The sequence below is a fragment of the Mus caroli genome, unplaced genomic scaffold, assembly GCF_978045245.1.
Source record: "Mus caroli unplaced genomic scaffold, Mus_caroli_1 scaffold_20, whole genome shotgun sequence".
NCBI lineage: Eukaryota > Metazoa > Chordata > Mammalia > Rodentia > Muridae > Mus > Mus caroli.
The window spans coordinates 44386132-44410953 of NW_028227275.1; the positions used below are offsets into that span (position 1 = coordinate 44386132).

A 24822-nucleotide genomic window follows, 5' to 3' on the forward strand; every position below is an offset into this window, starting at 1 on the left:
ATAGAGATTGTTATTTTCAAACACATTGGTGGAGAATTTATGTGCAAACAGAGTGTTTTTTTCTTTCTGCCAAAAGTTGGGGCTGAAAACAGTGGGTTTCTCAGCTACTAAGTTTCAGTCCATCCCAGGAAGGGGCGGAGCTTCTGTGCCCACACAGGTGGCAATGGTGATGGCCTACCTAGTGTGCTTAGCTGCAATCTGGGGCTGAGACCAGGGCCTTGCATTTTGCCTGGTTTGCTCTTAAGGAGAATAGTTGTTACCAGACAGGAGCCTGGAGTAAAGGACTCTCAGAAGGTTCAGGTTCTACAGCAAAGCAGCGGGCTTACTTTTGCCTCTGCCACCCGACTTTCTTTACTGGGTGACACAGAATGTCGTTTTTTAGGAAAAAAAAAATAGAGAGAGAATTGTCCTGAAAAATAATGATTTTGAATATTTGAAATAAGATATTTCTCAGATATTTGACTGTTTCTATGAAGTGATTTTTGCCCAATTGACAAACCATCTAAGTAGTTTATTTTGTTTTTCTTCAGATCACAAATGGAGACAAACCACTCTCTTTTGGTATTTCCCTTCAAAATATCAGCCTTCAGGTATTTGATTCAAAAAGAAAATGTAACTTTTAAATTGTGTAATATAGTTAGATATATGGTTATGTCAGTATCAGAAGTATGCCAGGTATGTGTTTGGTTGGCTGTGGACAGCTGGTCTAGGAAGACATTAGATTTGATTGGAATTGTCGAGTTAACTTTTTAAGTTGATACAGGGATTTTATGTGGTTCTTCTGTAAGTTACCTCTTTTTATTTTACTATGCTTTTCACTTTTATCTTTGTAGCTACATATAATACAATTCAGATTTACTCTAGTTCAGTATTGCATTTTCTATTTAGTTTTTTTTGTATAGATTTTGTTTGTTTATTGTTATTTTTGTTTGTTTGTTTGTTTTAAACATGGTTCTGCAGGTAAAAAAGAAAAGATCAGGAGTCAAGGGGCAGACCCAGATATTACTAGGTAACAGTGGATGTTGTCTGTTGTCAGTGCTGCTGACAGATTGAAAAATATAGGGAATTGCTAGTTACATTTAGTAGGACAAAAATTATTGCTACACTAACAACAGTAATTTTATTTATTGAAAAGCGTTTTATGTGTATTTGTGTGTGCCTGAGTTTATTTTATGTGCACCATATGCACATGACAGCCCACAGAAGTCAGAAGTGGGAGTGTTGGACTGTGTGTAACTGGAGGAACAGGTAATTGTGAGTCACAGTGTCAGTGCTAGGAACTGAACCCTGGTCCTCTGCAACAGTCATCCTCACTCTAACCACTGAATCATCTCTGCAACCCCACAGACAGTGCCTTTCATTATTAACTTTGCAGGTTCCGGGAGACTTGTCTGCCAGACGAGATTCATAGTGTTACAGACTCTCGGCTTGGTGTTCTGATATGGCTTACTTGTATGTTTATTACCACTAGTGGCTGCAGTGATGGGGCTGGGCAGGTTAGATCAGCAGTCTACCACTAAGCCAATTCTTTAGTCTGAAATCTGTGCTTTAAAAGTCACCTCTGGTGAGCATAATTCATGCTAAAGTCTGGGATCCATTCTTCTAATCAGTTCTTCACAGAGCAGCGGCCCATCTCTAATACCAAAGATCTAGCAATCAGTTCTTCACAGAGCAGCGGGCCCATCTCTAATACCAAAGATCTAGCAATCAGTTCTTCACAGAGCAGCGGGCCCATCTCTAATACCAAAGATCTAGCAATCAGTTCTTCACAGAGCAGCGGCCCATCTCTAATACCAAAGATCTAGCAATCAGTTCTTCACAGAGCAGCGGCCCATCTCTAATACCAAAGATCTAGCAATCAGTTCTTCACAGAGCAGCGGGCCCATCTCTAATACCAAAGATCTAGCAATCAGTTCTTCACAGAGCAGCGGGCCCATCTCTAATACCAAAGATCTAGCAATCAGTTCTTCACAGAGCAGCGGGCCCATCTCTAATACCAAAGATCTAGCAATCAGTTCTTCACAGAGCAGCGGCCCATCTCTAATACCAAAGATCTAGCAATCAGTTCTTCACAGAGCAGCGGGCCCATCTCTAATACCAAAGATCTAGCAATCAGTTCTTCACAGAGCAGCGGGCCCATCTCTAATACCAAAGATCTAGCAATCAGTTCTTCACAGAGCAGCGGGCCCATCTCTAATACCAAAGATCTAGCAATCAGTTCTTCACAGAGCAGCGGGCCCATCTCTAATACCAAAGATCTAGCAATCAGTTCTTCACAGAGCAGCGGGCAAGGTGTTAGCCAACACTCTGGAAGCTGAAGCAGCAGCATGAGCTCAAGGCCAGCTGGGCTCCATAACTGAACCCTGTTCTGAAAGAAAAAAATCATATACAAATAAAGATTTGATTACTGTATCTCCCATTTCTTATTTCTAAAACTTTTAATTGTTTTGGTTTGAACCTGGGGCCTTCTGCAGCATTCCTTGATAAAGATTCTTCAGGCACCTGGCCCTGTCTTCAGTGACTGATTATTTTGAGTTTAAAATCTGGAGTCTTGTCTTTAGTGTGTATAAAATCTTTGAAATCTGACCCTAAGTAACATTTGGATTTTTACTTTTCCTTCCTGTGTTTATTCTCCGACCATATCTTGGGCATCTTTAAAAATATGAACAAAAACAAAAAGAAAAACAAAACAAAGCCAATCAATTTAAAACAAAGAAATAAAACCAAAACAAACAAGCTAACAGAACCTACTCTATTGTCTTGCCTTACAATAAGTAGTATATGGTATATATATGTATATATGGTATATATAGCCTATGGTGATTATAAAGCTTTTGAAAGGAGTTCTTTGAACAAGTGTTAGGTTAGTCATCATATCTTCATATCTGGCATGCCTTTGAGCTTGATTTGATTCTTTTTTTTTTTTTTTTTTTTGCCATGTTTTGTCTGTTGTATATTGGGCCTCCAAAATTACCTGTTTGAAATTGCTCATTTCTGTTTGTATTTGACCAGTGAGTTCTTTGAAAGCAAAGGGTTAGTGTGAGTGGTCTGATAATACTATTGTTGACTAAATGATAGATAACTTTTCAAAGGCATTTTCATGGGAAATTGATCTTAGGGTATGATAATGATCTGCTTATTATATATAATGTTCTTTTTTCACACTCCTCTTCAGACAACTGACCAAAACTGGATCCCATGTTTACATGATAATACTGAAAAGCTAGTCCGGAAGGTAAAATCAATTCTATCCTATGGACTTGATAAAAGGGAATTTTAGACAAATGATGATTTGTGTGTGTAAACATGTGAATTAGGTCTATTTACATTACTTCTGAGCATAGCAAAACTTAAAAATTCTTTTAAAAAAGTAACAGACAACCTTTTTATTTTCAGCTAATCCGCTTAGATAATCTCTTTGCTTACTGGAATGTGAACTCTGAGCTGTTTTATCTGAATGATTATGATGAATCGCTGGTAAGTAGATAGATATTTATGTGCATATTTGTTGTATTATATTTTGTATAATGCTTAACTCCTACCAATCCTAGATCTAGTATTGCTTCTAAACAAAATCCAGTAGGAGTTTTAGAAACATAATTAACTGGAGCATTCTTTCATAATAGTTAATAATACATTTTGAATTATTTTTCAGTTGCTTTTAAATACTCATGTAGATAATAGAAATTTGTAGGATAAAGGTATATTTGCATAAATATAAATAACAACTATTTGTCTTTTACTAGAAAGCCTTGAAAAATGGTATTGTGAATGAAAATATTGTTCCAGAAGGTTATGATTTTGGTAAGTTATTAGATAAAATAAAAATATAATTAGAAAAATTAGTAAAACTATTATGTTAATATTGCTGATATACTGGGTTATTTTATATTAAATTTTCTAGTTCAATATATATACATTCAGTATATATATATATGTATATATATGCATACTTTTCACCTTATTAAAATCAAAATATAATCTTTTTAACATATTTTATTGGAATTTTTAGTTATATTTCAAAACTAGGAGAAAACATCTAACTCACAGAATGTTAATGAATTGTGTTAAACCTTAATTACTATTCAATATTGATTATAGTGATGTTTATTAAGACATTTCAGAATCCTAAGTACAGTTTAATAGCTAGGTAGTATAGCTGTAGTGGTGTTATAATCTTTTTGTTTATAAAGTATCCAAATATATATATGTTTTTGAGACAAACTCTCATTCAGTAGCCCAGGCTTGCATCAAACTTATACCAGTCTATCTGCCTTACCTAAAGGCTATAATTAAAGATATATCTCACTTAAAAATGTACTTCTTTTATTGTTATTTTAAGTGAGCATATATAACCCTCTGGCCCCCACTTGGTGTAGCACTGGCCATATGGTACTCACTGTATAGTTTAGGGTGATAACAAATGCACAGAGAAGATAGATCCTCCTGCCTCAGCCTTCCAAGTGCTGGGATTAAAGGCATGTGTCTCTGTGTCTGGCCTGTGTATTACTTTTATAATGATAAGATAATTACTAAAATATAGAGGAAAAAATTATTTTAAAATATTTCTTAGCTTTGCAGATATTCAATGTTAACTGTTCATGCTTAACTTAGTTCTTGAATTTTCTTCCTGATATTGTAAGGCATAGAAAGTCATTCTTCAGAGTGTTGTTGGCCTCCGTGAAAGTTTCCTTTATGTATTGCTATGGTTTTTTTTTATAATCTTTTCATAATTTCCTTAGCTGTCACTTCTGCGAACTCTGGCAGGTTTTGTTATTGCTGCCTTTGTCTTTTGTTTTCAGTTCTGGAGATTGATTGTTACTGAGCTATATACCTGGTTCCTTTGACAGAATCTTATTCTCAGTATTTTAAAATTAGTTTTGTTCCTATTTCCTTCTCAGAGGAAATAAGAAGTCAGATAACTATTACATGTTTGTGATTCTCAGATACATTTAGATTTGACTAATCTGTGGATTAGTCAGAGCTAATTGAAGAAAGAAAATAATAACTGTAAATGGAGATTTGGATAATAGAATCAGATGGTGGAAAGTAGAAAGAATGCTACAGGAATGATGTAGGAATGACAGACAAAAGGAATGGATCCTAAATCTGAGGAACCCTGTGTTCTAAAGAAGACCATCTATCCATGAACATTGTCGAGGGTCAGAATGTTTCTGTACTACTCCGTTAGCAAAACTGGGCGGAAATTGACCTCTGTAACTAGTGAGGCCTCATGGAACTGTATGTTCTGGCTGTGCTCAATGTAGGACTGTCTTAGCACGTTCCTGGCTACTGTTAGCTGCTGTGTAGTGCAGAAGGCTGATACTGAGGAAGTCCTTTGTGCAGTAGGAACCTGACACTGGGGAAGCCATCTTCTATCAGAGTTAGGTGTAGTGAACCTTCCTCTGTAGAAGTCTGTTAAATGAACATGCTGGGACCTGACAGTATAACTCCTGTTGATTCTCTTAACATAGCATTATGCCAGCTGGTAAAGGAAAAAAATACTAAAATGCTAATGGCCTAAAACTATTTTTCCTTTTTTTTTAATAAGCATTGAAAAGTGAATTTGATGTTCATAAGTTGATAGCTGCATACTCATCTCTCTTGCCTTCTACCTACTCTCCTTTCCTTTCTCCTAGTTATTGGGATAAATATAGGCTTTTATATATTGAGCTAGGAATAATTCAGTAGAACCTGAACTTTTAATGATAAAGAGATTTGGGAAGGTTTCTTGATTGATGTGGAAGAAGGGGTTGGTATCTGTTGCATAAGTGGGAGTGGATTTTTAGGGACAGGACGTAATCAGTTCATCTTGTAAGACAGTTTAGTTGTAAGAGAAGAATCTGTGCATTGACTAAATAAGGATGGAGTAGGAGTTCATGGAGTTTCTCTTCAGAGTATGCATGCAAGCATGCTAAAACCATCTTAGCATTGAAGGCATCTGAAGAGAGAAGAGGCTACAAAATGATGGTCTGCATCTGCATCTTTTTGAAGTATGGTTCAGATTAGTAGCATTATCATCACTTGGAAGCTTATTAGAAGTGTACATTTCTTTTTATGTATACTTATACAAAGTTTATTTAGAAAAAAAAATAAATAGCCCATTTACGATTAGCTCCCCAATGGAGGAGCTGGAGAAAGTGCCCAAGGAGCTGAAGGGAACTGCAACCCTATAGGTGGAACAACAATATGAACTAACCAGTACCCCCGGAGCTTGTGTCTCTAGCTGCATATGTAGCAGAAGCTGGCCTAGTTGGCCTTCATTGGGAAGTGAGGCCCCTTGGTCTTGCAAACTTTATATGCCCCAGTACAGGGGAATGCCAGGGCCAAGAAGTGGGCGTGGGTGGATAGGGGAGCAGGGCAGGAGGAGGGTATAGGGGACTTTCAGGTTAGCCTTTGAAATGTAAATGAAGAAAATATCTAATAAAAATTTGAAAAAAAAGTGAGAAAAAAAATCTATTAAAATTTTTACCATCAACAAAATTGAAAAATTAAGCAGATATGTTTGAACTGCTAATAACTAATGTTTACATTAATTATACTAACTAACATAATTATACCAGTGTATAATTGCAAGGTATACATGTCAAAATAGTACATGGATCACATTAATATGTGTAACTTTTGTGTTTGTGTCTATTAAAATAAGGAAGAAATAAAATGAGCTTTAATTTCAGCAGGGTAAGATTGGAACTGAGAATATAAGTCAAAGGTGAAGGGTGGAAGAGAGGCGGCAAATCAATGGTGCATAGATTTGTAGTGTTCAAGTATGGATTTGTATTCACACAGCATATTTATGTTTACTGTATAAAAGATGTGCTGGGGTGATCAGAACAACTATGTAATGTTGTTATATACAACTTAGACTATGATTCAGTATTGGGCCGTGTGTAGATCACACTTTTGCTGCCCTCCTGCGTACACTTGTTACTGTTGGTGCTGTCATTTGATCTGGCTGCTAATCCTGGGCACATGTTTGCCAATTGAAAGGAATAATAGGAGTTTACACAAAGATTATCATAAAGTAGAATCAGTGATTAATACAGTCTTAAAATTTCTATTATTCTCTAGATTAAATCTAGAACTGAAATGGAATCTTCTTAACTAACTTGTGTCTAACCAAACAAAGCAGTGTGGGTACTGGGGCTGTGGAGGGGCTGTGGTAGAGGTTCAAAGATCTTTAGTGTAGATCTATTTAGTGCTTGAAGAGGTTTTAAATAGAACTCTAATTTTTTTCATTTTGTATTATTTTTCAGTTTTTCGACCTATATCAGCTAGTGCCAAACTTCAGATGAATCGACGATCAGATTTTGACTTTTCTGACCCCAAAATAAACCTGGCTGTTGATTTACATACCATAGCAATTGAGTTTAATAAACCACAGGTGATTTCCTTTGATGACATTTAGATTGACTTACTGTTTGATAAAAACAATGTTGAGATTTAAGTGTTTTCTGAAATTCATAGTTTTGTAACATGTCCTTAAAAACTTGATAATTTAATTTTCTCCTTGAGTAGCTGAACAGGAACCCGGAAAGATGTAAGAGTTGTAACTGTCTTTTCCTAGTATTTCAGTCTCATGGAGCTTCTCGAGTCAATTGACATGATGACACAAAACCAGCCGTACAGGAAGTTCAAGCCCAGTGTGCCTCTCCACCTCCACGCCAAAGAGTGGTGAGCACTTTGGTTTTTGGGAAGTTTTAGCAAACGTCCATTATTTCTAACATTTCTAATAGTTACGAATGTATCAAAGCCAGATTTACTATTTTTTTTTAAAAGCTATTCTAAGAGTTGATGCAAACTAATTGGGGGCTAGAAATAAATACAGATTTATTTGTTAATGAATTGATTCCAGAAATTCTTCAAAGTGGAATTTACAAGTAGAAATCTTAAAGTACTGTACTTTCATGTACTGTAGAAGGATCAGTCTAGCGTTCCCTCTCCAGACTTCCCTATTGACACTTTAGACCTGTGTTAGCTTGAACTTTAGTACCTGAGATGGTTCTGAGAGTCTTAGCTGTAATTTCATTTTTAAAATTTTAAAATCTTACTTTTTAAGTTATAGCTCAATTTCTAGAACTTCTAGCCCTTCTTTTAGGTAACTTTTTCTGTAATTATTGACAAATTTTCCCCTTATGCCTTAAGTTATACAGTTTTTTTTTTTAAAAAAAGCAAAATTGAATGTTTTATTTTTATGTTGTAACATATGGTAATAATCAATGGAATATTATAGATTGTTTAGATAGCATACTGTTTTTATAGTCTCCTTATTGTAGTTGTTATTCATGTTAGAGAAGACAAATTAAGTTGTTTTGGTATTGTTGATTTGGGTGTAAGTATGGGGTCTCTCTCTTTCTCTCTTAACTAGGTGGGCTTATGCTATACATAGTATTCTTGAAGTAAATGTTTGTCCCAGTTTACGGATGTGGTCGTGGGAGCATATTAGAAACCATAGATACAAAATGAAACGATACAGAGAATTTTATAAGAAAAAGTTAACAAGTAAGAAGCCATCTCCTGAAATTCTCATGTCTTTGGAGGTTAGCATTTTAAAACAATCATTGAATATTTTACTATGCATAGTTTCTCCCTAGTCTATCTGTCTGTCTTTTTTTTTTTTTTAAACATTTATTTGTGTTTCTGTGTACATGTTCACTGTGGTGCATGTCAGAGGACAACTTGGAGTCTGTTTTCCCTCCTACCATATGAGTTCAAGAGATGAAGATAGGTAGCCTGCTGAGCCTCTTCCAAGGCCCTTCTCGCAGTGTTTAGTGACTGCTGTTTTTTAATTACTTAGGCTGCTTTTTACTGACCATTCTCTGTCTCTCTCATTTGGGTATTTTTGTACTTTTACTTACTGCTTTAGTTGTGTAATAAAAGACTTGTTGAAATCTTCCAGTGAGCTTTTGAAATTTAAATTATTTTCAGGTAAAAGATTTTTGATTCATATATATCATAGTGTGATGCTTCATTTTCTATCATCTTTTGTCTCAGAAGCAATTGCTATGTCACTTTTAATCTTTTGTTGATATCCAGGAGATCTTTCTGCTCTTGTCTCGCTGTGTGTTAGTGGAGTTTCTTCTGTATGTGTAAGCCCCTTCCTAGCTATGAACTTGTGCATCCCTGCTCGGCTCCACCCACCTGTTCTCTCCCTGCACTTCTGCCTTAGTCCTTCATCCTTAAACGGGCGGGCTTCCTTCATTTTCTGCCTAAACATATAATTTGTATCTTAGTTTTGTGGCGGCAGTTATAGTTTTTATCAGCAACATGTTTAATTATCTGTCTTGAACTACATAATACTTTTGTATTACTCTTGACTTTGAGCATTAGTAAGGACCATTTTTAATCGAAGGACCCTTTTCTTTTAGACAAAGTACAGTTTGGATGGACCTGGGGGGACTAGTTTCTTGAAAGAGATGCAGTCATTCTGAGTCTAGATGAATTTCTAAGTGGAAAATTCTGCAGAATTTTAACATTTTTCTTTCAGTTTTAACATAGATGACTTTCTAAAGACAAGGAGCAATGAGGAAATCTTGGGTTGAGAGGCCTTTTAGGTGTTTTTTTTCTTTCCTTAGTTATGTCTTAACCAGAATTTGTTAAGTATACTAGATAGCACAGCTCTGTGTTATGCTATTTTGCTAGAGGAAAAGTAAGTCATAGTCGCTTGTTGTACAGGAGAAAGTGTGACCCTGAAACTTGGAAGTCATCATGGGAAGGCACAGTTGGGATAGGACTGCCTCAGTTTCTGTCCCTGTCTGTAACAACTGGGGAAGGAGAAATGTTAGAGTAGTTTAAAACAGATTCCAAGTACATGTCTGTCTACTTGATTTATCTTAATAATGCCATAAACTATGCCATTATTATAAGATGAAGGATTTACTACATTAGTTAATGGTTTTGATATCTTTACCTTTATTTGAAATTAAAACCCAGGTGAAGGACATTTTAAACAGTGCATGTATGTATCTTTTTGAATGAATTTCTATCTATTTTTGTAAAGATTGTAATGCTGTGATCATGCAGGGACGTTTTATCTGTTCATAAGTTACTCTGTTCTAATTCCCAAGCTCCTAGATGGTGTGCATCAGTGTGTGTTTATGTAAATAAGTCTTGCATCCAAGGATGTAAGAGATAACATACTGATGGTTTTCTATTTTCTGTTTCCCACTGTCTTTCCTTAGTGTAAGTAGCTTATATTCTAAAGTCGAATATGTAAAATTAATATACAGTTAACACATTTTTCCCTATATTTTCAGGAGTTGGAGAAAACTTTGGATGTTTTTAATATAACCATAGCTAGACAACAGGCAGAAGTTGAGGTAATTTCAGATTATCATTAAATTAATAAAAATAAATCAAATGTATTAATATGACAGCTAATGTAATATCATTATTATTTTGCAAAACACTGTTTTCTGGAGAGTTCAGATGTGCTTTTTGTGTGTTATATGAGAAAATGTTATATAAGTTTTTGTAGTACTTGTTAAAATAAGACAAAAATTGCTTGTAAGTTATTGGGCTTATAAAACTTCAGAGTTCATATGTAGATGCAAAGTTAATTCCACCTGCCTGCAGTTTCTGTACCTTGTTAGGCCACAGGGAGAACCATGTATTATTCCAAAGCCTTGTTTGGTAAATGTTACAGCTACTGTACTATATTGTTAGTATATACATTTATTTATGTTTTTCAACTCAAAATAAATTCATTTTGGAAATATCCTGTTTCCATTTCTTTTGATTGCTAAAGCAAGGATGCTTTCTTTTCTATTGGAAATTTTTCTTATTTTAGGTAAAGAAAGCTGGATATAAAATTTACAAAGAAGGAGTAAAAGATCCAGAAGATAATGCAGGATGGTTTGGCTGGTTGTGGACTTGGTCCGAATCAAATGCTAATCAACAACAAGATGTTAAGCCTGGAAGTACGTTCAGTTCATGTTACAGTCGTATAGCTAATCAAGTGTTGACATAAAGTGTTTCCAAAAGTTTTCAAATTAAAACAGATGTAATTATGTATTCATAATGATAAATTGTTAATTATAAAATTGCTATTATCTTAAATATATGTTTAATCAAATAGTTGAAACAACCCTCCTGATGCTGTAGAAGAGCTGAACAGTGTGTGCAGTTGGTGCAGCTCACGTAGTGGAGTAAAAGATAAACACAAACTGCACAGTGCTCTAAGCTGCTGGAAAGCTTTTTGGAAGTTACTTCTTGGGAAGATTTTTTTTCTTCCCTCTCTTTTTGGGATGTGTATGTGTACTTGCCGTGGAGTGAGCCCAGGGCCTTGCTTATTTGCTGGCATGCACTGTACCACTGAGTTGCTGCCTCAGCTCCTTAACCATTTTACATAAACAGGTTTTTGGTTTTTGCTCTGAGGTCTTTGTTTGTTGCTGAGGCTGAGCTTAATTGCCCTGTCTTTCTTTTCTTTTCTTTTCTTTTCTTTTTTTTTTTTGGTTTTTTTTCGAGACAGGGTTTCCCTGTGTAGCCCTGGCTGTCCTGGAACTCACTTTGTAGACCAGGCTGGCCTCAAACTCAGAAATCCGCCTGCCTCTGCCTCCCGAGTGCTGAGATTAAAGGCGTGCGCCACCACGCCCGGCGCTGCCCTGTCTTTCTGACTCAGACTCTGGATATCTGGGAACTGACAATGTGATTTTTACTCAAATAATGAAGATCATAGAGTGGCAGTGTTAGGGACTTAAATACATGATACATCCTGGATTTATCACTTGTTGGCAGCATGATTAAGTTAGGTGTGCTAATTCTAGTTTATCCATCTGAAAACTGAGAGAAAATTAAGATAGTCTATTTACCACTTTGTATTGATTAATGCAGTGCCAGTAAGGATTTGCTCAAAACATTGAAAAAATTATATTGCCAAAGTTTTGATTAGTAACTTCAGAATCATTTCTAAAATTGCCAACACAAATATAAGAATTACTTATAAAAGATACTATAATAACAATAAAATTTGTAGGCCAGCAAGATGTCTGAGTAGATATTGTATTTGTTTCCAAATTTGGTGATCTGAATCTGATCTTTAGGTCCCACATAGTAGGAGAGAATCAAATCCTTAAAATCATTCTCTTACCTTCACACACTCACTCTGTGGTGAACACACACACACACAACACACACTCACAAACACAAATAAGACAAAAATCTAAAATGCATTTATTCATGAAGCTAGGTAAATTATGTTTGTTTTCCATTGTCAGTATTGAGACCATACTGCCCTTATTTATGATTTTAGTTCTGGAAGAAATGTTGACACCTGAAGAAAAGTCGTTACTTTATGAAGCAATTGGTTATAGTGAAACAGCAGTTGACCCAACCTTGCCAAAAACAGTAAGATAGTTTTCTTGTTTTATATCTTTTAATGTTAGATATGCCTGCTCTAATTCTTACAGCAATTATATGTTGCTAACTTTTTGTGTGATATTTTTTGGTATTTATAAATACAGCATTTATCTTAATTTCCAAACTGGACAAAATTATTATTGTAGACGAAGGATTGCTTTTGGTTTTGAGAACACAGGAGTTACACAAATAAGATTGTTTTGTTTATGCCTCTCTCCTCATCCCCACCACTGTTTTATTCTGAATATTCTCTAGTTTGAAGCCTTGAAGTTTTTTGTGCACTTGAAAAGCATGTCTATTGTTCTAAGAGAAAATCACCAAAAGCCGGAGCTGTTAAACATTGTAGTGGAAGGACTTAGTACTTCTATTGTGCAAAGACCAGGAGCACAAGCCATAAAGTGAGTATAAATGTTATTTTCTTTATAGGTTAAGTAGCACTAATCTGAATGTGAAATTCAGAATTTTCAAATGTTTTGATTCTTGATAGGATAATTCCCCATTTGATTTGGTGTGGTGTAGAGACACAGGCACACTAAAAACATTGTGTAAAATTACCTTTAGACTATAAATGTTAGGTATGTGTAAAGTATAAATTCCATGCTTAGACCTAGGTTCAGTCTCAAAGAGATCACATCCTCTATATGGAAATATTAAAAAATTTCCCTAAAATCTGGAATTTGGTTCTAAGCATTTTACATAAATGCTTAGTCTATATCTTTTTTTTTTTTTTTTTTTTGGTCAGCCTATGTCATGAGTAGGCCCATTTTCTAGCTTGGATCACTTGACAGCTTGACACAGTGGTTCTTTGGATAACACAATTATGCCATGTGTCCTTTTTAGTGACTGGAATGTAGTCAAAGACTCGGGCTGGAAGGAGGGCCTCCTCTCCATGTCTTCATTCAGCTTATCAAGGTTTTCAACCATCTGTTGTGCTATGAGCATCCTTGGCCATGGAATATGGTTTTGGGTTTAAAAAGAAAAAGTTGCCTTGCTTTGTTGGGGCACTTAAATTTTTGAAGGGTCATTTTAACCACATGACAATTTTAATTATTGGTTAGCTTTGGAACATTTTAAATAGGATAAGGCTCCACTATGTCAGTAATAGAGTTCTCAGACTGGTCAGTAATTTTCTTTAAAAACAGAACAACAATAAGATATGGTATTGCCAGGGCCAAGAAGTGGGAGTGGGTGGGTAGGGGAGTGGGTGGGGGGAGGGTATGGGGGACTTTTGGGATAGCATTTGAAATGTAAATGAGGAAAATACCTAATAAAATATATATATATATATAAACTTAAAAAAAAAGATACGGTATTGCTGGTAAATAGTGCTCGGCTGCACCCTGAGTTTGATTCCCAGAGCCCTTGTCAAAAGCTGGGGTGGGAGGGAGCAGCCTGAAGTCCTAGAGCAGGCAGTAGACACAGGGAGATCCTTGAAGCTTAGTCCAGCCAACCCAGTTGAATTGGTGAGCCCTAGGTGCCAATAAGAGACTGTTTCAAAGAAATACCAAGGTGGATAGTGTTTCACGAACCTCTGTCTTAAAAAGTATTAGTGTAAGGCTGGAGTTCAGCTTTCAGACATCAGAGTCTTAAGTGCAGCGACTTGTGCTTCAGTGCAATCTTTGTGTGTGACTTTACTGTGCACTATGTAAGTTTTTGAAATTTTTTTTAATATTTGTTTTATTACGTATTTTCCTCAATTACATTTCCAATGCTATCCCAAAAGTCCCCCATACCCCCCCACCCCACTTCCCTACCCACCCTTTCCCATTTTTTGGCCCTGGCGTTCCCCTGTCCTGGGGCATATAAAGTTTGCAAGTCCAATGGGCCTCTCTTTCCAGTGATGGCCGACTAGGCCATCTTTTAATACATATGCAGCTAGAGTCAAGAGCTCCGGGGTACTGGTTAGTTCATAATGTTGTTCCACCTATAGGGTTGCAGGTCCCTTTAGCTCCTTGGGTACTTTCTCCAGCTCCTCCATTGGGAGCCCTGTGATCCATCCAATAGCTGACTGTGAACATCCACTTTAGTGTTTGCTAGGCCCCGGCCTAGTCTCTCAAGAGACAGCTATATCAGGGTCCTTTCAGCAAAATCTTGCTAGTGTATGCAATGGTGTCAGCGTTTGGGGGCTGATTATAGGATGGATCACCGGGTATGGCAGTCTCTAGACGGTCCATCCTTTTGTCTCAGCTCCAAACTTTGTCTCTGTAACTCCTTCCATGGGTGATTGTTTCCAATTCTAAGAAGGGGCAAAGTGTCCACACTTTGGTCTTCATTCTTCTTCAGTTTCATGTGTTTTGCAAATTGTATCTTATATCTCGCTATACTAAGTTTCTAGGCTAATATCCCCTTATCAGTTAGTACATATAATTTGAGTTCTTTTGTGATTGTGTTACCTCACTCAGGATGATGCCCTCCAGGTCCAACCATTTGCCTAGGAATTTCATAAATTCATTCTTTTTAATAGCTGAGTAGTACTCCATTGTGTAAATGTACCACATTTTTTGAATCCATTCCTCTGTTGAGGGGCATCTGGGTTCTTTCTAGCTTCTGGCTATTATAAATAAGGCTGCTATGAACATAGTGGAGCATGTGTCCTTTTTACTGGTTGGGACATCTTCTGGATATATGCCCAGGAGAGATATTGCGGGATCCTCCAGTAATAATATGTCCCATTTTCTGAGGAACCGCCAGACTGATTTCCAGAGTGGTTGTACAAGCTTGCAATCCCACCAACAATGGAGGAGTGTTCCTCTTTCTCCACATCCTCGCCAGCATCTACTGTCACCTGAACTTTTGATCTTAGCCATTCTGACTGCTGTGAGATGGAATCTCAGGGTTGTTTTGATTTGCATTTCTCTGATGATTAAGGATGTTGAACATTTTTTCAGGTGCTTCTCAGCCATTCGGTATTCCTCAGGTGAGAATTCCTTGTTTAGCTCTGAGCCCCATTTTTTAATGGGGTTATTTGATTTTTCTGGAGTCCACCCTCTTGAGTTCTTCATATATATTGGATATTAGTCCCCTATCTGATTTAAGATAGGTAAAGATCTTTTCCCAATCTGTTGGTGGCCTTTTTGTCTTATTGACAGTGTCTTTTGCCTTGCAGAAGCTTTGCAATTTCATGAGGTCCCATTTGTCAATCCTTTATCTTACAGCACAAGCCATTGCTGTTCTATTCCGGAATTTTTCCCCTGTGCCCATATCTTCGAGGCTTTCTCCCACTCTCTCCTCTATAAGTTTCAGTATCTCTGGTTTTATGTGAAGTTCCTTGATCCACTTAGATTTGACCTTAGTATGAGGAGATAGGAATGGATCAATTCACATTCTTCTACTTGATAACTACCAGTTGTGCCAGCACCATTTGTTGAAAATGCTGTCTTTCTTCTACTGGATCGTTTTAGCTCCCTTGTCGAAGATCAAGTGACCTTAGGTGTGTGGGTTCATTTCTGGGTCTTCAACTCTATTCCATTGGTCTACTTGTCTATCACTATACCAGTACCATGCAGTTTGAAGGGCTGGATTCGTGGAAAGATAATGTGTGAATTTGGTTTTGTCGTGGAATACTTTGGTTTCTCCATCTATGTTAATTGAGAGTTTGTGCGGGTATAGTAGCCTGGGCTGGAATTTGTGTTCTCTTAGTGTCTGTATAACGTCTGTCCAGGCTCTTCTTGCTTTCATAGTCTCTGGTGAAAAGTCTGGTGTAATTCTGATAGGCCTGCCTTTATATGTTACTTGACCTTTCTCCTTTACTGCTTTTAATATTCTCTATTTAGTGCATTTGTTGTTCTGATTATTATGTGTCGGGAGGAATTTCTTTTCTGGTTCAGTCTATTTGGAGTTCTGTAGGCTTCTTGTATGATCATGGGCATGTCTTTCTTTAGGTTTGGGAAGTTTTCTTCTATAATTTTGTTGAAGATATTTGCTGACCCTTTAAGTTGAAAATCTTCATTCTCATCAACTGCTATTATCTGTAGGTTTGGTCTTCTCATTGTGTCCTGTATTTCTGGATGTTTTGAGTTAGGATCCTTTTGCATTTTGTATTTTCTTTGATTGTTGTGCCGATGTTCTCTATGGAATCTTCTGCACCTGAGATTCTCTCTTCCATCTCTTGTATTCTGTTGCTGATGCTTGCATCTATGGTTCCAGATTTCTTTCCTAGGGTTTCTATCTCCAGCGTTGCCTCACTTTGGGTTTTCTTTATTGTGTCTACTTCCCTTTTTAGGTCTAGTATGGTTTTGTTCATTTCCATCACCTGTTTGGATGTGTTTTCCTCTTTTTCTTTAAGGACTTCTACCTGTTTGGTTGTGTTTTCCTGTTTTTCTTTAAGGACTTGTAACTCTTTAGCAGTGTTCTCCTGTATTTCTTTAAATGAGTTATTAAAGTCCTTCTTGATGTCCTCCACCATCATCATGAGATATGCTCTTAAATCTGGGTCTAGCTTTTCGGTTGTGTTGGGGTGCCCAGGACTAGGTGGGGTGGGAATGCTGCATTCTGATGATGGTGAGTGGTCTTGATTTCTGTTAGTAGGATTCTTACGTTTGCCTTTTGCCATCTGGTAATCTCTGAAGCTAGTTGTTAATAGTTGTCTCTGGTTAGAACTTGTTCCTCAGGTGATTATGTTAGCCTCTATCAGCAGACCTGGGAGACTAGCTCTCTCCTTAGTTTCAGTGGTCAGAGTACTCTCTGCAGGCAAGCTCTCCTCTTGCAGGGAAGGTGCCCAGATATCTGGTGTTCGAACCTGCCTCCTGGCAGAAGTGTTCCACTCACAAGAGGTCTTAAGATCCTGTGAAGGGTCCTGTGAGGACCTTGGGGGTGTCCAGAATCTCTGCTCACAAGGAACCCCGGTGCTGGAGTGGACCAGAAGGGACTTGTGCCCCTGATCAGGCCTGGTTATCTGCTTCCCTAGTTAATGCAGTCTCAGGTCCCGTGTGATTGGATTGGAGCAGACGCTGTGTTCCACTCACCAGAGGTCTTAGGATCCTGTGGGGGATCCTGTGTGGGTCCTTGCAGATGTCCGGAGACTCAGCGGGCAAGGAACCCCGGTGCTGCAGTGGACCGGAAGGGACTTGTGCCAGTGTTTGAAATTATTAATGTATTCAGTAGAAAGTAACATGTTGATAAAGCATAGAACACTAAAGAAAAATTAAAAAGTAATATTTGTGCATGCAAAAAGAAACAACAAATGTTGCTGCATTCAGCACAACTCTAAGTACAGACTGACTTGAGTGGTAAGTAAGTGAAGAAAAGAAAGACAGACAGGTAGACAGACAGATACAAGCTGGGACTGGGAGAACTGGGCTCTCTGGTGAAGAAACTGCAGAACCCCAGAAGCCCAGTGCATTTATTATACACAGAGAGGCCGGGGTTATAGTGCAGCAGACCAAGGAGGCAGGCTTAGCTCAGTAGTAGGAGCAGTCCTGTAGGCTATAAATGCAGGGGAGAATATAAATATACTTTCAACTTCAGAACATGGAGCAGATGGAGGCTTTCCTACCCTTGTGTGCCTCAATTCCCCCATACTCCTCAGGGCAGAGGGCAGTCACCTTTGCCATTTTCCCAAGCAGCTGAGGCTAAGCTCCATGGCATAACTAGGCCATATCAACCACACACATTACTCAAGACTTCATACATTTAAGGCTTCCTTTACTCCACAAAACCTAACTTGCTTTCTTTATTTTAATTTAATATTTTTAATTACTCAGTTTATATCCCACTCACTGCCTCCTCCTTGGTCACCCCTCCCACAATCCTTTCCCTATTCCTCATTCCTCTTCTCCTCTGAGCAGGTGGGGCAGCCCCTGTGTATCCCCCCAATCCTGGTACTTTAAGCCTCTGAGAGGCCAGGTACTTCTTCCACTGAGGCTAGACAGGGCAGCCAGCTAGAAGAACATATCCCAGTACAGGGAACAGCTTTTGGAATAGCCTCTGCTCCAGTTGTTCAGGACCCACAGGAAGGTCAAGCTGCTCATCTGCTATATATGGGTCCAGCCCATGTATGTTCTTTGGTTGGTAGTTAACTCTCTGAGCGCCCCAAGGGTTCAGGTTAGTTGATTCTATTGGTCTTCCTGAGGAGTTCCTATCCCCTTCGGGCCTGCAATCTTTTCTCCTATTCTTCCATAACAATACCCAAGTGCAATCCTCTGTTTGGCTGTGGGTGTCTCTGTCTTTTTTTTTTTTTCTGTCTTTTAAACATGCTCCTCTGTCCACCTTGCTTCTTCTCTTTGTTCTCCTGCCCTCTCCTTCCGAACTCTTTTGTTATTGTTTTGGGTTTATTATTATTTTATTTTTTTACAGTCCAGTCAAGTCATTTCTCCCCTTTCACAGTTCCTCAGCTAATTCCTCCTCCCCCATTCCTGTTTCCAAGAGGATGTTGCTTCTATCCTCCTACCCCCCCCCACCAGGCCTCCACCCTCCCTGGGGCCTCAAGTCTCTCCAGGGTTCTCTCACTGAGGCCATATAAGGCAGTCCTCTGCTGTATATGTGTCTGGGGCCTCATACAAGCAAATGTATGCTGCCTGTCTGATGACTCATTATCTGAGAGATCTCAGGGGTCCCAGTTAGTTGAGACTGCTGGTTTTCCTATGGAATCACCCTCCTCCTCAACTTCTTCCAGCCTTTTCCTGACTTCAGTTCATTGGTTTGAATGTAAGTATCTGCATCTGTCTTATCTGTTTGTTGGATCTCACTGTGGGCAACCACGCTAGGCTATTGTCTGTAATTACCCATAGCATCAGTAATAGTGTCAGGCCTTGGAGCCTCCCCTTGAGATGAATCCTAAGTTGGGCTGTCACTGAATCTTCTTTCCCTCAGTCTCTTCTCCTGTTGCGGCCGGCCAGCAGCTCGCAACGAACGTTCAACTGAGATGGCAACTCGAGCTGAAAGAGAGGAACTAGACGGGGCGAAAGAAGAAACGGAGCCAAGACAGTTTCATTCTGATCAAAGCTCCATTTTACTTGTTCCGACACTCAGTTATAAAGGAAGGGGGAAGGGACCCGATTCCCGCCAAATAGTCTCGGGGTCCAATAGCAGGGTGAGCACGTGTGTGGCTCCAAACAGCAAAGCAGCATGGTCTAGCAGTGGGCGTGGCAGAACGAATGAGCAGGAAACTCCACCCCTGAGCAAGCAGGTTCCAGGCTGGGGGAGGGGAGACTATATTCTCCATTTTTGTTCCTTGAGTTCTTTTAGACAGGAACACTTCTGGGTCAGAGTTTTGACTGTGGGATGGCTATCCCATTCCTCCACTTGATGCTCTTGTCTTTCTATTGGAGGTGGACTCTACAAGTTCCCTCTCCCCACTGAGGGCATTTCATCTAAGGTCCCTCCCTTTGAGTCCTGAGATTCTCTGACTAACAGGTCTCTGTACATTCTAGAGGCTCCCCCCACCTCCCACCCCCTGAGGTTGATTACTTCCATTCTTTCTGCTGGCCCTTAGGGCTTCTCTCCTGTTTGCCTACCCCACTCCCCAGTACCTGGTCATGTTCCCCTTTTCCACTCCCCCCTCCACTCCCCTCCCTCCCCTCCCCAGTACCTCCCTCCCTTTGCTTACTGTGATTACTGTCTTCTCTCTCCCAAGTGGGATTGAGGTGTTCTCACTTGGGCTCTTCCCCTTATTAACCTTCTTGAGTTCTGTGGATTGTATCCTAGGCATTCTGTACTTTTTAAAAGGCTTATATGCACTTATTAGTGAGTACATACCATGTGTGTCCTTTTGGGTCTGAGATACCTCACTCAGGATATTTTCTAGTTCTATCCATTTGCCTGCAAAACTCATGATGTCCTCATTCTTAATAGCTGAATAGTATTCCATTGTGTAACTGTGCCACATTTTCTGTATCCATTCATCTGTTATGGGACATATGGGTTGTTTCCAGCTTCTGGCTATTAAAGATAAGGCCAATATGAACATAGTGGAACACGCACCCCTGTGGTGTGGTGGGGCATCTTTTGGGTATATCCCCAAGAGTGGTATAGCTGGGACTTTAGGTAGATCTAATTCCAACTTTCTGAGGACCCTCCAGATTGATCTCCAGAGTGGTTGTACTAATTTGCATCCCACCAGCAATGGAGGAGTACTCCTCTTTCTCCACACCTTCACCAACATGTGCCATGGCATCAGATTCACTATTAAATTCAATATCTTCCTGCCTCAAACCTCTTAGTTTCTAGATTATAGGTGTGTATCAACATGCTTGGTGTAGTTTAACCTTTGTTTTAAGAAATAGTTTTATTGAGAATCAGTTCAAATACCTGTAGTTTATCTATTTAGTATATAATTCATTGGTTTTTTTGCAACTATATTAATATGCATTTTTAGATTTATAATGTACAAGGTTATATAACCAGTATCCCTATATAATCTCAGACATCATAACATATGAAGAAACTATTTTACTTCTCAATGCTCTCTTACCCTGCCTCTGACAACTAACTTGGTTCCTATTTTTTTTTTTTTTTCTGGGGCTGAGGAGATATATCAGTGTGTAAGAGACAGACAGACAGATACACACACACACACGCACGCACGCACGCACGCACGCACGCACGCACGCACAGAGATAGAGACAGAGTCAGAGAATTAGTATTGTTTTGGACAATTTATATGAAATCATCTAGTATGTGACCTTTACTATTCTCCTTTTTCACTTAGCATGATGTCTTTAAGGTTCATTTATGTTGAATGAATTTGTAATAATTTTTTATTACCTATATTTTATTATATTGCTGTACCATATTTTGTGTGTCTTCTTTAACCGACAGATAATTGAATTGCTTCTATCATTTCACTACAATGAATACAGATATGAACATGGACAAAGTTTTTTCTGTATATAGGTTTTAAATTTGGATAGTATATCTATGAATAGACTTACAGCCTTTTACTGTAACTATTAATGTTTAACTCAGGAGGAAGTACCAGTTAATTTTCCAAAGCAGGCACATTTTACATTCCTACTACCAGTGAAAGAGATTTCCATTTTCTCCATACCCCACCAGTATTATCCGTTCTTCTGATTATGGTAGCTTAGTAAAAAGTGATACCTCAGTGTGGGTTTAATTTCTATTTCGTTCATAGTTAATGGTTTTAAACATTTTTTCCTTATTTATTGACCATTTTATGTTTCTGTCCATATCTTATTTAGAGAAATGACTTAATAAGCTTCCTCTTCCTTTTAATTGATATGTCTTGTTTTGAGTTAACAGGTTGGTATGCTTCTTGTTATGTATCTGTTTTACATTCTCTCTGGTGGGGATCAAATTCAGGGCTATGTTTATGCTAGACAAGTATTTTACAACTACACTATAGCTCACCCCCAACACCCCCCAAGATTTATGTGGAGTTTGGATTGTAAGGATTGAACTCAAGACACTTCACATTCTAGGCAGGTGCTGTAACCATCCAGCTATACCCTTACCCTCACAGGTAAAATATTCTCACCTTTTCCTGTTCAGTATATTTCTTTTTTTAAAATCATGTCCATTGTAGCAAAAATATTTTAAATTTTGACCTGCTTTGATTTACTTAGACTTAGTTTATTGTATTTGCATTTTGCTATATCTATGAAATTTTCCTTAAACAAAGGCACAATGTATATCTTACATATTTCTATAAGCATTTTATGATGTTACCTCTTTAAATTTAGCTTATGTGCCCCCTTCAAGTAAAGATATCAAATACCAGCTATCATAGCTCTTTATTATAAAACTTAAGATTAATATAACTCTTAATGAAATTATCTACTAAAATGTATTTTATATGAACTGAGTTATAGAAATACAAAGAAAAATATCTTTATCGTGTTTTATAGTTTTATAAGCTGATAAACTTTAAAATTATATTGACTTCTAATTTTTGTTCTTTTATACAGATTTGAAACCAAAATTGATTCATTTCATATTACTGGCTTACCAGATGATTTCAAAAAACCCCACCTACTGTCTTCATTGGATGATACGTCACTCCTCCAGATTACATTTGAGATAAATCCTTTAAATGAAACTGTTTCTCAGAGGTGCATCATAGAGGCTGAGCCTCTAGAGATAATATATGATGCAGTAAGCATTTTCTGTATTCCTAAGTTTCAGTGTGTTTTTGTTCACTTTGAGTTGTGCTTCATGTTAGCGATGCTTATTTTAACAGAGGACAGTCAATAGTATAGTGGAGTTCTTCAGACCTCCGAAAGATGTCCATCTAGCCCAACTTACTTCAGTAACTTTGACAAAACTTGAAGAATTTCGAGCAAAAACAGCAACAGGTAATTTGTGAATTAAATAAAATTTTAAAATTTTACTTTAAATGCATTTCTAGACTGGATATAGTTGAGTAGAAAGTAATCCACTGCATTTGCCAGGTAGATATAAGGAAAATTATATTTTATACTCAGAGCTTAATTTAATAATCACATTTAAGTTAATTGAAAGTTTCCACTTAGGTATTTAGACCTCTGTTTGTGGTAGTAGGAGGCTTCCAGGTTTCATTCTATTATAATGAACTCCAGAATCTGGTGGATTAGGCTGAGGAATCAAAGTCTGTCTTGTTGTGTTCTCAAGGAGAATAGAAGGTATCAGTATATAGTATCTCAGCTTGGATTTACACATTTTCATCTTTGTTTATTATTCATTTGTGCTTATTCTTCTACTGTTTGCTACAGATTCCATTTATATTTCAAATTTCTGAATTTTGTTCCAGTTTATGTACTGTGGAGTATGCAGTAGAAGCCAATCAAAAGTATTCATTAGTAAAGCTGCTGTTTTAGTCATTTCCTCTTACCACATAGAGACAGATAGAACTCACGAATAAATGTAAATTAATTGTATTGAAATCCAGTAGCCAGTCAGATTTAGATATTTTTTCCTCCAAGACTACTCTATAAAAGTAATAAAACAGTAGATTTTCACTCTATAAAATTATAAAAATATCTTAGAAAGTTAAAAAAAAAGAAAGTGGTACACACCTTTAATCCCAGCACTTGGGAGGCAGAGGCAGGTGGATTTCTGAGTTCGAGGCCAGCCTGGTCTACAAAGTGAGTTGCAGGACAGCCAGGGCTACACAGAGAAACCCTGTCTCGAAAAAACCAAATATATATATATATATTAATATATTTTTAATCTTAGAAAACTAAAATTAACTTATTTTGGAATGGACTGACAACTTTTATCTGTTTAGTTTCTTTTCTTTTTTCCCCTTCATTTTCATCTTTAGTTTTGTTGCATTACCCTGTATTATTTCCTTTTTTTTCTTTCTTGTGTCATTGACTTCATTCTTTGTAAATATTTCAGGTAAATGGGAACATGCCCATATTTATCCTTTGTCTCTGATAAGAAAATGGAAAATCTCCCACTTTGAAGTGGGAGATTCTCTGGTAGCTTGATACTTATTTTTGGTTGTCATCTTGCTGGGATAGAAGACAGCTAGGAAATAGAGCATAACCTTTGAGTGTGCATGTAAGGGTATTTCCAGAAAGGATTGACTGAGGCTGGAGACCTGCCTTGAATGTGTAGCACCATCCTATTGTCCTGGAGGGCCACATGAAAGGACAGCTGAAAACAAGAATGGAATAAAGGGGGGTGGAGGGTAGAAAGCCACAGGTTACCTCTGCTTCCTGTCTGCCATGATGTGGACTTCTCTGAGCCACAGCTCTCTGAAACCATGATTCTAAACAGATCCTTCCTTTGAGTTGTTTAATGTGTTGTTCTTCCTGTGACCTGATGTCTAACACCTGAGGATGGCAGTAATAGAGATTGCTTTCAGTGTTTATGAAGAGTTCAGTTGATGTAGCTGTTGATGCTATGCTCAATTTTGGTATACACAGCAGAAATCTAAATGGATGTAATTAATTTTTTTTTGAAATTGAAAGTAGAGTTATTTTCATGTGATATATTCTGATGATGGTTCCCCTCTTTCATGGCCTTCCAGATCCTTTCCACCCTTCCAAGTCTGCACCTTTCTTTTTATTAAGAAAACAAACAGGCAAACAAATAAGACAAACAAGAATAAAACAAAGTGAACAAACTAACAAATAAAAAAGAAACAAAAAACATGGGAGATACATACACCTTTAGAGATATACACACACAAACCCCATAAAAATAGAAAATTGGAAATCATAATATACTAGGGATAAAGCAATATGAGACCAAAAAGAACCCACCAAAAATATGTTTGAGTTCCTTCTGCTTTGGCCATGTACTTGATTATGTGGGGCCTGCCTTTAAGTATGGTTTATGTATCCAGTGAGACTCCCTTGGGGAAACTAGTTATTATTTGTTAGCGTTAGTTAATTGGTGATAGCTTCTTCAGAAAGGCAGCTTGTGTCTACCTCCTCATCTCAGTGATGGGACCCTGTCTTCTTTGGATGTGTGCAGGCCCTATACATGCTGCAACAGTCTCTGAGTTCATATGGTAATGTATTAGTCCTGTTGTGTCTGGAAGATACTGGTTCCATAATATCATCCATCCCTGCTGCC

The 24822-nt window shown here is 37.8% G+C and overlaps 1 protein-coding gene across 3 annotated transcripts in view; it reads left to right on the forward strand.

Moving 5' to 3' along the window:
- Window positions 1-24822, forward strand: part of Vps13a (vacuolar protein sorting 13 homolog A) — a 173855-nt gene that overhangs the window by 27912 nt on the left and 121121 nt on the right. For all 3 annotated transcript variants that reach the window (XM_021151796.2, XM_021151798.3, XM_021151797.2), the window contains exons 7-19: window positions 531-590; window positions 3176-3235; window positions 3397-3477; window positions 3747-3804; window positions 7257-7384; window positions 7568-7674; window positions 8369-8540; window positions 10257-10319; window positions 10790-10919; window positions 12251-12345; window positions 12613-12755; window positions 22224-22410; window positions 22496-22610. In XM_021151796.2, the coding sequence (XP_021007455.1) occupies window positions 531-590; window positions 3176-3235; window positions 3397-3477; window positions 3747-3804; window positions 7257-7384; window positions 7568-7674; window positions 8369-8540; window positions 10257-10319; window positions 10790-10919; window positions 12251-12345; window positions 12613-12755; window positions 22224-22410; window positions 22496-22610 (1399 nt within the window). The remainder of the gene's footprint in view (window positions 1-530; window positions 591-3175; window positions 3236-3396; window positions 3478-3746; window positions 3805-7256; window positions 7385-7567; window positions 7675-8368; window positions 8541-10256; window positions 10320-10789; window positions 10920-12250; window positions 12346-12612; window positions 12756-22223; window positions 22411-22495; window positions 22611-24822) is intronic.